Source organism: Pararge aegeria, chromosome 4, assembly GCF_905163445.1.
Source record: "Pararge aegeria chromosome 4, ilParAegt1.1, whole genome shotgun sequence".
Classification (NCBI taxonomy): domain Eukaryota; kingdom Metazoa; phylum Arthropoda; class Insecta; order Lepidoptera; family Nymphalidae; genus Pararge; species Pararge aegeria.
In genome coordinates, this window is record NC_053183.1 from 10,341,581 (window position 1) to 10,359,613 (window position 18,033).

Here is an 18,033-nt window from a genome sequence, read left to right on the forward strand (position 1 = left end):
TAAATTATATATGTATTTGTATCATTGCACTATCCCGTTCTCTTGCTGTAAGTCCTATCTACAAAGGTTGCCTGTAAGAGATTGCTTGCAGCAATAAGGCCGCCTTTGCATGTCTACATTGTGTTTTGAATAAAAAGGTTGGTCACCCTTCATTTCGATATAACCTAGTTGAGTTTGGGTGGCCAGTTCAACAATATTGATGATTGAAATAAGTGGTAGCATAAATATATCTGAGAAATAATCTAATTATTCAGGTGGGCAGTGAATTAAATTACATGACCACCGTTGTGACTTCATTTTATATGCAAGGGTAGTACAGAAGAACACCAGGAATGGAACTTTTCTTTTATTTCCAGGCCGATATCTACCTTTTAGATGACCCATTGTCAGCTGTAGATGCGAACGTAGGCCGTCAGTTGTTCGATGGCTGCATCAATGAGTACTTACGTGGACGAACGCGCATCCTTGTCACGCATCAAATACACTTTCTCAAAGCGGCCGACTTCATCATTGTGTTGAATGAGGTAGGAAAATAGAAGATAACGTTGTAAATATTTTACCCACTGTGCAAGAATAGTCGTACTATTCTTCTTGTATTATAAATGAGACATTAGTGTGTATCTAGGTTTGTCTTTTTTTTTTATGTGTTCCGCAGTTTTCATAGAACATAGAAGTGGAAAGACAGACACATAGGATACTTTTTTGTGTTGGAAAAATCCGCATGGTTAGTAAATGTATTTGATGAAATTTAAAATTAAAAAAGTTTTTTTAATAAGTACCATATTTATTTCTAACTATATCTGTTTAGAAATAGTTGTTATTTCAATTTAAGAAACATAATTATAAAGTTAATTACTTTATTTGAATATTTTAGGGTGGTGTAGAGAACATGGGAACATTTGATGAACTTGTAGCATCCGGAAAAGAGTTCGCCCAACTACTCTCCTCATTGCAGGAAGGCAAGGAAAAAGACACTGCTAGCATTGGCTCAGGGGTGTGTATTAACTTAAAATTGGAATACAGTGTTAGCAAAGATAAATCAATTGAATATATAGATTTCTCTGGTCTGCATTGCCGAGAGCAAGTCACGATCTAGCGCCTTTCTTATCCCTTTTTCACGCGGTATTTTTAATTTCATCGGTCCATCAGACTGAAGATGATTATTTATTATTTATGAAATGAATATAAAAAACCATGCTTAATATAATGTTTGAATCGGAAAAATGCGGTTACGGCATTGTTATCAGAGAATTAAATTTGAGTTAAATTTTTATCCAAGAAAAAATCTTAATTCATCGAAATTGTGAACTTAGGCTTTGGTGAGATCTGACTGCAAGTAAACATTATAAATACAGACGTTTGTTTTCAAAACTCAAAAGTAAAGCCGGCTAAGTTTCACAAACCTATTAAACTTAGCCAGCTAGATAGTTATTATAATATATTCAGAAACTGGAAGAAAAAGAAAGGCCAGCAATGTTGAGAGCGATGTCAACCAAATCCGGCACCGAAGAAGATACACGACAATTCGAAGCACAGAAAATGGCTGCCGAGGAGAAGCAATCCGGAAACTTGAGATGGGAGGTTATCTACTCGTATTTCACCTCGGGAGGGAATATTTTCTTCATTATTTTCACCATGATGATGATATTAGCTGCCGCTGCATCAGCATCGGCTGCCGATTATTGGATCAGCTTTTGGTAAGCTAGAGTTAAAACCCAATTCCATACATTCTGTATTAAAATGAACGTTTTGTTAAGTTGGTCATTTAAACATATTTGTAATTATCTGGCTAAATTATAAATTATAATTTCTGGATTTTAGAGTTATATAAATATTCAAAAAAGTATGTGCCCAACTAGCTAGGATAGCTTTTTAAAAACTATAGTATAGTTATAAGCCATACCCTTATACGGTTTCACGCGACATCGTGACATCGTACCGGAAACGAAATCGAATGGCGGCACTTCTTTGACGGCATGGTTGTTACAAGCCGCGGCCTTAGAGCCTCCAATTAGACCAGGGAAAATAAAGAAATCATATAAATTCCCAAATAAAATCAGGCGTTTCCTGACAAAATACAGAACCGACCCTGTGATAGGCGGACTCTTACTTGGCCTTTTTTTTGTAAACAATGACAAAATAGCATACCAAGCTTTGTTTCACAAGACAAGAATCACTCTCTCAATCAAACACAGAACTAGCACCTGACCTTTTGAGACGAGAGTACAAACAATGCTAGAGCGTCTTAGTTACACTCATGATAGAATTATTTCACTTCTTTATAAAATGCTAGCGGTTCCCCGCGACTTCTTTTAAGTGTCCCATACAAAACTCTACACATTATAATAACCTGACAAACGCGATATGTCGTCCTTTTGCACTTTTACTTTGTTGATTTCTAATGTGGTGTATGCCTCAAGAATGGGGCTATCAAAATTTTCTGATGCTAAATAACCTATACCCTTTTTCAACAACTGTCCTATCAAATGCAAATAGATTTCTTATAATCGAATGGTGTATTGTTCAATTAATTACCGCGTTAAAACAAACACTCAAAGAAAGCGACAAGAGATCAATCTCTAATCTTTATTAGCAAAATACTAAAACAGTATTTCGGGTATATAATTACTGTTTTACATACAAATTTTTAACATATTGCTTTGTATAGATAAACCAAGTCCATATTTTTATACTTAAAGCGAAACGTTCTATGTCGCTGTGTTCTATGTCGCTGTGATGTACTAAACACATATTTTGTTACAGGGCAAACCAAATGGCAATTTTTGAGGAAGCAGCTGGTGGAGCTCCTATTGGTAAGCCACGTGTTCCAATTAATTACACCATTACTTACTTTACTTTACTTTACGTTACCTATGAAACGGTGATAGCCCAGTGGGTCGGACTTCATAACATTTGCGTTTTTTTAAGCTTAAAATATCACTTGTTTCAACGGTGAAGGAAAACATCGTGAGAAAACCTGCATGCCTGAGAGTTCTACATAATGTTCTCAAAAGTGTGTGGAGTCTACCAATCCGCACTGGGCCAGCATGGTGGACTACGGCCTTAACTCCTTCTCATTGTGGGAGGAGACCCGTGCGGCGTGCCCTGTAGTGGGTCACCAATGGGTTGATATGATCACGTTAATTACTTACTTCCTTAGTTTAGTAACAATTGCAAATGAGAAGGTTGTTGGCCTGGTTTCCACGACGATAAAACAAAAATCAATAGTAAGGTTCTTAAGGAAAAATCAAGGATTGCAACGCATAGACGTATTTTATGCCTATATATGTATGTTGATTGAAAATCACCTTTTAGTCTTAAAAGGTTATTGATATGGCTTAGGGACATTTGGATATATCTTGAAATAGTTTTTAATTACATTTTCCATTATCTACTAATGTCTTCGGAATTTGAAGATTTACATATTTAGAGAGGCTATATTGTACTAAAAAAATTTATTATCTCCTGCAGATAAGGACCTTAACACTCAAGTGGGTCCGTTTACGACAGGACAGTACATTATCATCCATGGAGCAATAATCTTCGTTATAATACTTATCACCCACCTTCGAGTTATACCCTTCGCAAATCTTTGCGTTAGGGCCTCGCAAAAGCTCCATGACCGCATGTTCTCGACTATGATAAAGGGCATCATGCGATTCTTTGATACGAGTTCTTCCGGTAAGATTACTTCGATTCTAAACTATCCTTTCACTGTGTTTTTACCTTTTTCCCTAAGACGTTTTGCCTAGTCTTTGACACGAACTTATAAATAACTATTTTAAATAGGCGTCTTATTTAAATTAATTCCCGACAATGATCATAGTTTTTGCATTAAGCTTAACTTTTCCCAAAAGTTGTCTGTTGTTGTTTCACACTAATGTATTTTCTTCTTTTCTGTTATTTTAGGCCGTATTCTCAATCGTTTTACTAAAGACATGGGTGCCTTGGACGAAATCCTGCCCAGAACTTTGTTAGATGTTTTCCAAATATACAGTACACTTATATTTATTTTGATCCTTAACGCAATAGCCTTGTATTGGACACTAATACCTTCAGCAGTATTGATGATTATTTTCTATTTCTTCGTGAAGATATATTTAAGAACTGCACAAGGTGTTAAGAGATTAGAAGGGACAAGTAAGTAGAAATGTATTTTAAACCTTATTTTAATGTAGTGTTTTTGTCAATGTTACAAATATAAAATTATCCTTGAAGTTCAATCTTATGTTAATAAACCTACGGATTTATAGTTCATCATTTTATTTTTAGCAAAAAGTCCCGTGTTTGGCATGGTGACATCGTCTCTTAATGGAATTGCAACTATCCGATCTGCTGGTGCCCAACAAAGACTTGTCACTGAGTTCGACAATCACCAGGTCAGTACCTGTACTAAATTCTAAAAGTGTATAATCCCTTCCTGAGTCGCTTCCTCATTTTTGAGGATCGTGGCTTCTAACTGATATTGCCCGATTTACTATATGTCTCCATCTCGGACAGTCGAGTTCTTCCCTCACCTTGTTTTTTAGGAAGTCGAGTTAACACACCCAGCGTTTTTAATATTGAGCCTTAGGTCCTGTTCTCGATCCAGCTGATGATGTTCAGCATGCGTCTTCAGCACGAAATACCGTTAATGCAGACCACATGGCTAAAAAAAAGAATTCCGCACATATTGTGGAAATAGCACCAGATAGACTCGATAGACAGAACAGTTCACTGTGTCTAAAACAGATTTACGCCAGAAATTAATTTTCAATCTAATCTAAAATCTTCAGATCTCAGATCGAACTTAGTAGTTCTATACTTTTTCTAATATTCCCTGTAGTTAAGAAAAACAGTAGTCCACCAGACATCTGAAGATTTTTACTACATTAGTTAACTTTGGGTGTTAAAGATTGTCAGCCGCAGAAAGATGCAGCATGAACAGGGTCTAATTCTATTATTTTACTTACACTCTACAATTTGCTAACGTTAGCAAGGTTAACAGTGATAATCACTTAGCGTACGGTGACCCAACTGATATCTCTATTGCTGCAACTCCTATAAAAAAGTAATAAGTAGTTATTTCTATTGTTTAATTGCAGGACCTACACACCGCCGCATGGAACTGTTATTTGGGTGGCGGCAGTACATTTGGATTTTACTTAGATACATTGTGCCAAATTTATCTTACGGTGATCATCTTCGTGTTCTTATATATTGACTTTGGTAAGGATTATTTTTCAAGCACAATTTTTTGCCAGAGTTAAGCGCTTTCCAACAAACTTTCCAGGTTTATTATAACAGTATAAATGAATAGGTTTAAATAAGTAATTGTTCTTTAGGCGATCTGATACCAGTGGGCAGCGTAGGGCTCGCGGTGACGCAGAGTAACATGCTAACAGCGATGCTGCAGCACGGCGCTCGCATGTTGGTGGAGTTCCTCGCACAACTTACCAGCGTCGAACGTGTTCTTGAATACACTCGCATAGAAACCGAGGCTAACTTATACGAAGGACGTAAGTGTTGTTAACATATCAATAAGATTCGGGTAGATAGTTCTAATTTAGAACAAATAAAAAAAAAGCTTGGGTATTTCGTCTGATGACGTTATGTCACTGTATGTTCCAAACAGAGGTCGTCCGGAGAAGGACTACCGCCATCCTTATTTCTGCCGTCGAACAGCGTGCTTAGAATGCTCTGTTACGGGCGTAGATGTCGCTATAATGAGAGGCACATGAGGCTTAAGACCTATGCCTCAAGGTGATGGGCGGCACGTTGCAGGATGTTTCCTTTGCATGCCCTGCGAAATGTTGATCTGTTTATAGTAGTTGATTTTACACTACAGCCATCGGTTTGTTCATCAATTACTAATCTATATATATATATATATATAGATTTAATTAACGATACTATTCCTTTTTATTATTTCACTGCATATTTTGATAATATTAGTTGTTATCAACGAAATCAGAATGGTTGAAATGTTTGATATGTGTCAGGCATCCCAAGGTGGCATGTTTTTTTTGTATATCTACAAGGCGTATACCATTTTAACTTCATTAAAATCTTAAATTTATTTTCTTCAAAAGAAAATCCAATAACAATTGAGAATTATTTAGATTTCATTACTACCCAACTACCCAGGTTCCATTTTCATCAGGTTAAAATCTGTTGAAAAGATCCTGGAGAAATCAAGGGAACTCTTTAATTATTATAGGGACACCTATATACTTTTAAAAGTAGCTTGATCATTTGCTTTCGAAAAGCAACATTTGGTTAAGTGAAACTGATGATGAAGACCACGGACCAGAACTACACGACAATAATTATTGCACGGGTTGCAAATCGATTATGGTATATGGTTCGAAATAAATTTAAGCTCGTCACAATAAAGCTGCTGATGGTGAAGTGCCAGAAGAACGCCTCAACCATTAACGCCCCAGGTTAAGAAAAAGAAATATTTTGCAAAAGGTGTATGGCCTTTTGCTATTAAAACTTAAGAATACCTTAGCAGCGAACTAAGCACTAGCAGTTTTTGTCGATAGGAACAATATTTATATTAATTTTAATAACAATATTTATATTAATTGTATGGTTTTGCGCTACTGGTTCAAATCCCATTCCTAACAAGTAAAATTAATTTAAGACGTTATTTCTATTGCATAGCAGGGTTATATGTTCGCACGAGAATTATACGAGTATGTAGGGAATTTACTAACAGATTCTCTCAAATTACAGAACTGGATTTGCCTCCTAAGTGGCCTTCTCAAGGTCGAATTATATTCCAAAATGTAAACATGAAATACGCCCCCGAAGAAGATCCAGTACTGAAGAACTTAAATATTTCTATTGAAAGTGGATGGAAGGTACACAAATATAATTAACAAATGACTTTTATTTCATGATAATAAAAATTCACTGAAATTATTGTTATTTCTCAAAAATATGTTCTGTTATAGGTTGGTATTGTTGGTAGAACGGGAGCTGGCAAGTCATCTCTAATCTCAGCAATATTTAGATTTGCTTTCATTGATGGTAAAATAATGATTGATGGTATTGACACCTCATACCTAGGCAAGCAGGTTTGTAATTTTAATTATCATTCATTTAAATTTAAATAATATAAATTGGTACTACATAGATTTCATTTTCTCTATGGTGGTCTATATTATTTTTGCAGGCTTTAAGATCCAAGATATCAATCATCCCTCAAGAGCCAGTGTTATTTTCTGCAACCATAAGATACAATTTAGATCCCTTCAATATATACAGCGATGACGATCTTTGGAGAGCTTTAGAACAGGTAATGCATAAAAAAACCAATACTAATATAGATCTCTCAAAAAGAGTAAATTTAAAATGAATTTTATTAAAGTTTTAATTTATTTATAGGTAGACATGAAATCTGCCGTTCCCTCTTTAGATTTTAAAGTAACTGAAGGAGGTGCGAACTTTTCGGTTGGACAAAGGCAATTGATGTGCTTAGCGCGAGCAGTTTTACGTTCAAACAAAATACTGATAATGGACGAAGCCACTGCAAACGTTGATCCACAGTAAGTATACTTGATATTTCTATAAGCAGAGTGTAGATAATCTACGCCTCATAATAAAATTTCAATCTTGTTTTTAAAATTGAGGAGACCAAGATTTGCTAATAGGATTTAAGTTTTCATCTGAAAATGTTACTAATTGATTTATATCAATACTCTTTAAATATTATAGAAGCAAAAGTGTCTTTATAACTGAGACCGCTGATTTAAATAACGTTTTTATCACATAACTGATGTTAAGGAAATCTGGTACTTGCCTATATCTAGGTTTCTTACAGCAAGAAAATTTGAATCTCAATAACACTCATAAATTTTATTCAGTTAAAGTACAACGATACAACCTTGTACTATATGAATACAAAAAAATATGAATTAGCCGTTAAAAACTAAATAATAATAGTATCAGTTTTAATAAAGTATATAAAAATTCATACAGTTATTGTCTATGTTTCAGGACTGACAAGTTCATCCAGCAGACCATTCGTCATAAATTTGCATCGTGCACCGTTCTAACTATTGCTCATCGCTTAAATACGATAATGGACTCCGACAGAGTTATAGTTATGAACACCGGAGAAGTAGCGGAATTCGACCATCCTTACATTCTTCTCTCCGATCCCAACAGTATATTTTCCTCAATGGTTAGAGAAACTGGAGAAAAAAGTAGTGAAAAATTATTTGAAATATCTAAAGAGATGTATTTCCAAAGCAATATGAACGAGAAATAATTTTACAAACAGTATGAGCATTGAATAGAAGCAAGCGCTACTTAGCGGAACTATACGGAGATATACGATGAAGCTTAATTTGCTTCAACATACGAGTAGATATCGCAACAACCAGACAAAAAAATTGATACCACAACCACAGATTTTACAGCGTAAATTCTGAAAGCACGTTTCATTCTTGATTTATACACGTAGAATAACGAATTTTCTTAATGCACATTGTTTTTCCAAAATCTTCATACAAGAAGACAGACTAGTTTTTTTTTAATTGGGTCTTGGAATAGCCACCACATTTTCATTCAAAGGGATTTGGGGACGGTTTGTATTGGACACTACAGTTATTATTAGTATCAAGATATTATTAATGGCACTCTACAGATTTGTTTAGTTGCAGCGAGCTATAGCAAATTAGGCTTAACATTATTTAAGATGTATTTTAACACAGAATCAGTATCCCATTCAATACATATTAAATAAAGCTAGTCCACTTTCCCAGTATGTTTGAAATAAACATCATCATCATCATCATTATCAGCCCATTACCGGCCTATTATAGGACACGGATCTTCCCTTTTCATTAAGTGAGAAAAAAAATTAGGCCGCAGTCAACCAGCTGACTAAGTGCAGATTGGTAGACATCGCATGCCTTTATTAAATAAATTATGGAGAACTTGAGAGTTCTCTTGAGAATTTTCGTTTACTGTTAAAGCACGTGATATTTAATTTAAAAAAAAGCAACACAACCCCGAAAATTTATGGTTAGGTTAGTTTAGGTCAGAACTCGGCTCCCCCGAAAGGGACCACTTGGCTATAACTGCTTTTTAAATAGTTTATCTCAAAAGTACTGAATAAATTATTTCAATCTTATCACCATGTTAAAACAAAAGATCATACCTCTTGGTGATGGTTTACTTAATAGGGGAAGCTCCGACGAATCAGTTTATTGTTATTTATAAGATTTGTTGATTGTACCAATTTAGAGACATATTATGCAATTCATTTTGTTTCTGATATACTTTGTTTGTTATTCTGTAATTAAAATTGTTCAACCATTTGGCGGAATACATGTCATAGTTAGTAAGAATAGTAAATGTTAGGGTGTAAGTGAATTTTAAAATTGAAAACTGACTGAGTTTCGAAGTAACTCGAATGACCTGTTATAAATCTTTTAGATATTACAAAGCAGATTCCGATTTAAGAAAGTTGTGATTATGGTATAACGAAGCTGGTGATACCTAGTATTGTAAATAAATAGGCAATTTTATCTAGGTAAATTTAAGAAAAACAAAATGTAAATGTTTTATAGTAATAATCTAAGAAAGTAGGTATTTTTTATATAAATAATATTTTGTTACAAAACTTACCTGGTTTTATTTTTTAAATCATGCAAAGTATTCGCGTTCTTGGATGGCGGCATCTAAATAGGCGGTAAGCTAAAAACAAAGCAATGAGAACCAGTCCCAATAAGAAGCATTGGATCTTGTGTTCAATGAATACACTCTCCCAAGTATCATTCGTGCAATTGTCGCAACAGCTCATTGTGCCTTAACCCGTATTCGCCCGTCGGGCGTTTATTTTCCACCTTGAGTTTTAACTGAAATAAGACGATATTTATAATTATCATTTAAACTGACATATGTGGTGTATTGCCGTTTATAAAATATAATTGTGAATTATATTATGACATCAAATAATTGAATATAAAGGCGTTAATGATATAAAAAACTATCAAAGGAATAGGCAAGATTTAATCTTAATTAAATTGCTAAAGCTTTTATCATACAATCATAATTCAGAGGAATTTACCAATTTAGTTCATTACTGCAAATTTAAACCTATTCAAAGTGGAAGTCTTCTTTACATTTATGTCATAATTACACTTTGCAATAATTTTCATCTTAGTTAAATTAACACCTTCGGCAAACTTCACATTGGTACAGTGACCAGGACAACCATAGGATCAACAGTATCAAAATACCGGCGATGAGTGCTACGAGCGGATTTTCAAATAATATTTTTGACACGGATGAGAACATGGTCGTCAACGAATATAAGGGTGAGAATTTTGCGAGCATGTATGATAAAGATGGAAATGTTTCGAGCAAATATGCCAGAACGTTATGTGAGAATTTCGCAGTCAGGGATGATATGGGAAATAGCTTTTCGAATAACGTTGGACAGGATTTTGTGTCTACAGATGACTCGGGCCAGAACTTTTCTGCAAATGATGATATGTTTGGGGATTTGTCAGACAACGATGATTGGGGTGCATATTGTGCTGAAGACGATGAAAAGGGCGAAAATTTTGTAGCGAGTGATGACAGAGTCGAAGCAGGTTCAGGCGAGTGTTGTGAGGATGGCGATAAAATGGGCAAGAATTTTGCAGTAAACGATTTCAATGGTGAGGAATTTTCGGGTAATGATGATATTTGGGAATGTTGTGCGGATATTGATGATTCGGCTATTTGCGCTTGTGTTGAGTATGATAAAAATGGGATATATTTCCCAGCCCATGTATATAAGCTAGAGGATTTTGTCGAAGATGATTCATGAAATTGTTCATGAGTGAGTCTTGCAGACAGCGATGATTTAGATGATGCTTTTGGAAATGCAAATGATTCGCCAGGATGTTGTGTAGACGATGATGAAAATGGCAAGCATTTTTCTGCCCACCATTTCAAGGCCGAGTAATATTTAGAGAATAATGATTCAGGTGAGCGTTGTGAGGACATGGATAATTCAAGAAAGTGATGTGCGGACAACGATTGTTCGGGTGACAGCTGTGGGTCCGGTGATTGGGATAAACGTCGATCGGTCAAAAGTGATTCCGGCAAGCTTCGTGTGGTTAACGATGAATCTGACAAGCGCTTTGCAGACAATGATGGTTCGGCCGGTTGTTGTTCAGATAATGCTAAGAAGGGCAAGAATTTTTTAACCCACGATTTATGGGTTGATGATTCTCTCGAGACGGGTGATAGTCCAAGTGAGCGTTGTGCTGCTAATGATGGTTGTGTGGCTAATTTTGATTCAGATATGCGTTGCGTAGATAATAATGAATCAGGTGAGCGTGGTGGCCTCAAAGGTGATACGGACAAGTTTTGAACAGATGAAGTTGATTCGAGAGAGTGCTTTGCAGATCGTTGTTCGAAGGATGCTGAAGGCAAAAACTTTGTGGCCCACGATTTCCAAGTTACGGGTTTTAAAGGTGATGATGACACAGCCGTCAAATTAGGTGAGTACTGTGCGGCCAATGACGACTCAGGCAAGCATTGTTTGGGCAATAAGGATTCAGGTGATTGTTGGAACGACAAAGTAGATTCGGACGAGCGCTGTGACGACAAAGGTAATTCAGACAAGTGTTGCACAGACGAAGTTGATTCGGGAGTTTTCTTTCCAGCCAACGATAAATCGGGCAAGCCTTGTGTGGATAATGATGATTTGGGCAAGCTCTGTGTGGATAGAGGTAACTCGGGTGATCGTTGTGCGGACAAAGGTGATCTATCCGATTGCTGCGTAGGTAATGTTGATTCAGATGACTGTTGTTCAGATAACGCTGAAAAAGGCAAAAACTTGCCTGCCCATGATTTCAAGATCGAGGATTTCCTTGGTGACGATGATTCTTGCGAAGATTTGGGAAAGTGGTTTGAAGGAAATATACCGGGCGACTGTTGTGTCAACGATGCATCAGGTAATTGTGCAACCAACGATGACTCTAGTGAGGGTTGTGTGGCCAGCGTTGAATTCGGTAAATGATCTGAGGACAACGGTGGGTGCGGTTGACGTTGTGTGGTCAACAATGATTCAGGCGTATGTGGCGAACTCTGAGCAGACAAATGTAATCCGGGCAAGCGTTTCGAATCAGGCGAATCAGGCAAAAGTTGTGTAGCCAACGATGATTCAGCAGATTGTTGTTGTTCGGAAGGCGCCGATAAGGGCATAACTTTTTCTATCCATGATTTTAATGTCGATGATTTTCTGGGCGATGTTAGATATGAAGGTTCAGGGAAGCGTTGAGTTTGTATCGACGAATCAGGCAAGCGTTGTGGATGTAAATGTGATTGTGAGGTTAATGGTGATCCAAGTGAGCGTTGTGCGGCCAAGTGTGAATCAGGTGATTGTTGTGAAGTCAACGATGAAACAGCTGATTCTTGTTCAGAACTTGCTGAAGATGGCAAAAAAATTTTCGAGGGTTTCATGGACATTGGTAAATCGGGTGAGTGTTGAGTGGCCAACGATGATTCAGGATAGGGTTGAGGAGGCAAAACTGATTTAGACGAATGCTGTGCTGCCAACGATGATTTAGGCGGATGTTGTGTCGCTGAAAATGGTAAAAACTTTTCAGTCCATGATTGTAACATCGATAATTTTTTGGGCGATGTCATTGATGAAGGTTCAGACAGTTGATGTGTGAGCATTGATAAATCAGGTAAACGTTCGTTATCAGGTTCGCGCGAGCGTTGTGTGTTTATATTTGCTTCGGGCAAGTGTTGCGTAGGCAAAGGTGATTTATACGATGCTAACACTGAATCGGGCGAGTGGGGTGTGGCTGATAATGAAGCAGGCGAGCTTTGTATGGTCAAAGGTAATTCTGGGGAGCGTTGCGTGGGCAGAGCTGAATCGGGGGGTTGTTGTGCGGCTAAAGGTGATTCAAATGTTTCAGGCAAGCCTGTTGCAACCAACGGAGACTGGTGCGAACGTTGAGCCAGTAACGGTGATTCGGGTAACTTTTGCGCGTTCAACGACGATTTTAACAAGGGTTGTGAAGATAAGAATGATGCGTCTGATTGTTTTTCGGCTGTTTTTGATGCTGAAAAGGGAAAAAGTTTTCCAGCCTCCGATTTCATGGTTGACGATTTTCTGGTCAATGTTGACATCTGTTCTGATCGCTGCAAACTTGGTCTGGGCAATGATGATTCAGGTGATCGTTGTGCAGGCAACGATAATTCGGCAGAGTGCTGTGCATGTGGTTCGGGCGAGAATTCAGGAGTTATAAAAGGTGACTTGAACAGGCGTTGTTTGGATGGCGATGAAACAGGCGTGCCTTGCGTAGGTGATTTCGATTCAGGTGAGCGTTGTCTGGCTAGCGCTGATTCAGGAGAGAGTTGTGCACCCAACACAGATTCAGACGATTGTTGTGCAAACACGGGTGATTTGGCAAAGTGTTGGGAGGATAACGATGATTCAGCCGACTGTTGTTCAGATGAAGTTGTGAAAGGCAAGAGTTTTCCTGCCCACGATTTCAACGTCGACGATTTTCTGGTCTGTAATGTCACAGGTGCCAATTTTTTTAAGCTTTGTTCTGGCAATGTTGATTCAGGTGATCCAATTGCAATTGGTGGTTTGGGCGAGAGTTGTGCAGTCATAGGTGACCCGGGCAGGCGTTGTGCGAACTGGGATGAATCTGGCGAGAATTTCACCGTCAACGATGATTCAGGCCAGCGCTCTGCAGCCACCACCGATTCAGGCGAGCTGGTTGCAGCCGAGGGCGATTCAGGCAAGCGTTGCGTTACCAACGTAGATTTGGGCAATTGTTGTGCAAATAACGGCAGCTCAGGCGTTTGCTGTGCTGACAAGGGTGAATGAGCCAATTGTTTTGCGGATAACGATGATTCAGCCGATTGTTGTTCGGATGACGCTGAAAAGGGCAAGAATTTTCCAGCCCACGATTTCAAGGTAGAGGATTTTCTGAAGGGTAATGATATAGGTGCTGAATCTTTCAAGCGTTGTTCGGACATCGATGATTCATTTGAGCGCTGTACATATGGCGCTTCAGGTAGGAGTTGTGTGGATAAAGGTGACTCAGGCAAGCGTTGTGTAGCCCACGACGTTTCCGGCAAACGTTCTGCTCCAGCGGATTGAAGTGTTTCGGGCAAACGTTGTGAATTCAACGAAGATTCGGGCAATTGTTGTGTAGCCAAAAATGACTCGGGTGTCTGTTGAACTGACAAGGGTGGTTTAGCTACGCGTTGTGCGGATAACGATGATTCAACAGGTTGTTGTTCTGATGACGCTGAAAAGGGCAAGAGTTTTCCAGCCCACGATTTTAAGGTAGAGGATTTTCTGAGCGATGATGATGTATGCACTGAGTCTTGCAAGCGTTGTGCGGATGACGATGATTCAGGTGAGCGCTTTACATTTGACGCTACAAGTGGGCGTTGTGCGGATAACGGGGAATCGGACAAGCGTTGGGTAGGCAACAAAGTTTCTGGGGAGCGTTGTGCTGACAACGATGAATCAGGTGTTTGCTGTACTAACAAGGGTGATTCGACCAAGTGTTCTACGGATAACGATGATTCAGCTGGTTTTTGTTCAGATGATGCTGAAAAAGGCATGAGTTTTCCAGCCCACGATTTCAAGGTCGAGGATTTTCTTAGCGAAGATGATGTAGGCGCTGTTTCTTCTAAGCGTTGTGCGAAGATCTTTGATTCAGGTGAGCTCTGTACATTCAACGATTCAGGTCGCCGTCGTGCGGACAAAGGTGAATCGGGCAAGCGTTGTGTAGGCAACGACGTTTTTGGCGAACGTTGTGCTGCCGGCAAGGATTCAGACGAGCGCTGTGCCTCAGCAGATCGAAGTGATTCGGGCAAACGTTGTTTAGTTAACGAAGATTCGGGCAATCGTTTTGCAGACAACGATGACTCTGGTGACTGTTGTACTGACAAGGATGGTTCTGCCAATTTTTGTGCAGATAGCGATGATTCAGCTGCTTGTTCTTCGGTTGATGCTGAAAAGGGCAAGATTTTTCCGGCCCACGATTTCAAGGTAGAAGATTTTCTTGGTGGTGATGATGTATTCGCTTTTTCTTGCATGCCTTGTGGGGACATCGATGATTTAGGTGAGCGTTGTACATTCAGCAATTCGGATGAGCGTTGTACGGTCAGAGGTGACTCGGGCGAGCCTTGTGCAGCCAATGATGAATTAGGGGATCGTTGTGTAGCCGACGCAGATTTAGGCAAGTGCTGTACTTCCAATGATTTGGGCAACCGTCGAGTAGATAACAGTGATTCGGGCAAACCTTCTGTGGATAACAATGGGTCAAGTGAGCTTTGTACAGCCAACGATGATTCAGACAAGCGCTGTTTTGACTCTGGCTTAGGCGACTGTTGTAGGGGCAGTGGTGACTTAGAAAAGCGTTGTGAAGCCAAAGAGTTTTCAGGTGTATTTGGTGTTTCGGTTGAGAGTTGTGCGGTCAAAGGTGACTTAGGCGCGGGTTGTACTTTTTGTTTATGTGGTTGGGGTTGAGCTGACAAAGGTGATTCGGGGAAACGTTGTGAGGATAACAAGTCAGGTAACTTTTTTAATGACAAGGGTGTCTCAGGTAATTCTTGAGTAGATAAAGATAACTCCGCTGATTGTTGCTCGGACGACGCTGAAAAGGGCATGAATTTGCTAGCCCAGGATTTCAAGGTTGAAGACTTTTTGGGCAATGATGATTTTGGTGATGGTTCAAACAACTGATTTGTAGACAACGTTGATTCGGGTGAGCGTTTTGTAACCATAGAAGTATTGGGGGAATTTTGTGCGGACGAAATTGATTTGGGTGTACGTTGCGTTGATGATGAATCGGGAGAGTTTTTAATCGCCAACGATGATTCAGGTGACTGCTCTGAGGAGTGTTGTTCAGCCAATAATGATTTGTGTGATTTTTTTTGGGGTGGAGCGGTCAATAATGATTCTGGCAAATGTTGTTGAGATGATAATGAAAAGGGATATTTTTTTTCAGGCAATGATGATAAACCCGAGGATTTTGCAGGCAATTCTCTTGCGGACAACTTTGACTCAGATAGCTGTCGATCTGAACTTTTTGTTGCATTTTGTTTGGATAATGTTAAATCAGGTGAAAGTTGGGAGGAAAACGATGGTTCAGCTGAACGTTGTGCGGATGGCGATACTCTGGGTGAGAGTTCTTTGGGTATCAACGATCTGGGTGGCAAGTGTTTTGTGGATAATGATGAGTCGGGTTCGTGTTTTTCGGAGAACGATGAATTGGGCGAACTTGGTATAGACAACGGCACTTGCGGAGCATGTTGTGCTGATAACGGTGACTCGGGCAATCGTTGTGCTAACGTAGATGAGTTGGGCGAGCGTTGGGTGGATAACGATGATTTGGGCGAGTGTGGTTCAGACAACGTTGCTTCCGGTGATTTTACGGACAGTGATGATTTAGGCAAGTGTTTTGAAGACGGCAATGATTTGGGTGAGTGTTTCGCGGGAACAGATGATTTGGGGGAGCGTTGTGTTAACAACGTCGATTCTTGCGATTTAGATTCAGGCTGCGATGGTACGATTGAGGATGCTTTAGATAGTGATTGTTTTAACAAGTATTTCGCAGGTAACGATGGTTTAAGAGGGGGTTTCCTTGGTAAAAATGTTTCGGGGGAGGATCTTGCAGGTAACGGTGATTTGACATAGGGTTTTCCCGGCAACGATGTTTCAAGCGAGGATCTTGTAGGAATTGAAGATTCGAGTGCAGTCCGTGCAGGCAGCGACGATTCAAGCGAACTTTTTTCAGGTAATGATGATTTAAGTGAGCATCTCGTAGGCAACGATGATTCGAGTGAGGGCTTGTTTACGGGCAGTGGTGAGGGGGGCGGGTGTTTTATAGGCAAAGATGATAGGGGACCCTTGCAACATATTTTACCATCCTTACAACACCCCATTTTCACAGTTAGGTTTTAGGTTTATTAGGTTTTTCGTAGCATCTTTTTTAGATGTATTTATTTACACAAAAAGTATTGGGATATATTGTTGCTCCATTTTCTTTTAATAAAATAAATTATAGTAAAGACTTCATTTTGAGATAATATTATGACTTATTTGACGGAAGCTTGACGATCTTTTTTTAATTCGAAGATAAAGAAATTTTATTATTGTCATACTTATTGTATCTCAGTTTCAACCACTGACTATAGTATAACAGAGATCAGTGGTCTAAACCAATATTTATCGCAGAATTTATATACTCTTTGACCAGATAATTGATATACAAAGAAATGCATATAAATGATTTTTAATAAAAGCAAGTAGTGTTTGTATCTTTATTGAAAAATGATATTACAAGAAGGTTAAACCTCGAGACGACCTCCATGCTCAGAGTGGCCTCCATGCAATGACTATGTAAGGAAGTAGAGGACCTGATTGTCTCCATGCTCAAATAAAGGCCGTATTTGCCGCGACGGCTAGTTAGAGAAAGAACCTTTATTACATTATTTTGACATCCCTACTAATATTATAAATGTCAATGTAAGTTTGTTTGTTACGCTTTCACGCAAAAACTTCTTAACCTATCCTCATGAAACTTTGTACACATATATTTGGAAGTGCTAGAAGTAATATAGGATACTTTTTATCCCGATATTAAGCTCGGTTCCTTTGGGAGAGGGGATGAAAGTGTTTGACGATTTTACACAATAACTCCGACAAATTATAACCGATTTAAATAATTATTTTTGTACTAAGTATAGATGCTTGTTTTTTTTTTGTTTTGCTTGCTTGATCTGAATGTGGTTGGAGATAGAGGACAGAACTTTTAGAACTACAACTACATTGAATGCCACATCAAAAAACAAAATCAAAAGCAGACGAAGTCGCGGGCAACAGCTAGTATATAATAAGCCTCTTGTGGTAGTGTGTGTTGTGTAATTAGGATACAAATACTATGTTGTAAAATCCTACGATCCTAGAGGTTTCACATATAAGTTGATGGCAACTTTGTATGTTGATTACTTTAAGCTTTTTACTTTTCTGTAGTTCGCAACTCAATGGTATTCAGA

General features: G+C 38.5%; 1 protein-coding gene across 1 annotated transcript in view; it reads left to right on the plus strand.

The window, feature by feature from the left end:
* LOC120637751 (multidrug resistance-associated protein 4-like) overlaps window positions 1-9,178 on the plus strand; it is a 41,119-nt gene extending 31,941 nt beyond the window's left edge. Inside the window, exons 12-25 of the mRNA XM_039909739.1 lie at window positions 357-524; window positions 875-994; window positions 1,447-1,697; window positions 2,764-2,813; window positions 3,472-3,681; window positions 3,910-4,140; window positions 4,273-4,379; window positions 5,085-5,208; window positions 5,325-5,498; window positions 6,721-6,848; window positions 6,942-7,064; window positions 7,163-7,285; window positions 7,375-7,535; window positions 7,987-9,178. Coding sequence (XP_039765673.1) covers window positions 357-524; window positions 875-994; window positions 1,447-1,697; window positions 2,764-2,813; window positions 3,472-3,681; window positions 3,910-4,140; window positions 4,273-4,379; window positions 5,085-5,208; window positions 5,325-5,498; window positions 6,721-6,848; window positions 6,942-7,064; window positions 7,163-7,285; window positions 7,375-7,535; window positions 7,987-8,260 — 2,244 coding nt within the window. The 3' untranslated portion in view covers window positions 8,261-9,178. The remainder of the gene's footprint in view (window positions 1-356; window positions 525-874; window positions 995-1,446; window positions 1,698-2,763; window positions 2,814-3,471; window positions 3,682-3,909; window positions 4,141-4,272; window positions 4,380-5,084; window positions 5,209-5,324; window positions 5,499-6,720; window positions 6,849-6,941; window positions 7,065-7,162; window positions 7,286-7,374; window positions 7,536-7,986) is intronic.
* The last annotated feature ends 8,855 nt before the right edge of the window (window positions 9,179-18,033 follow it).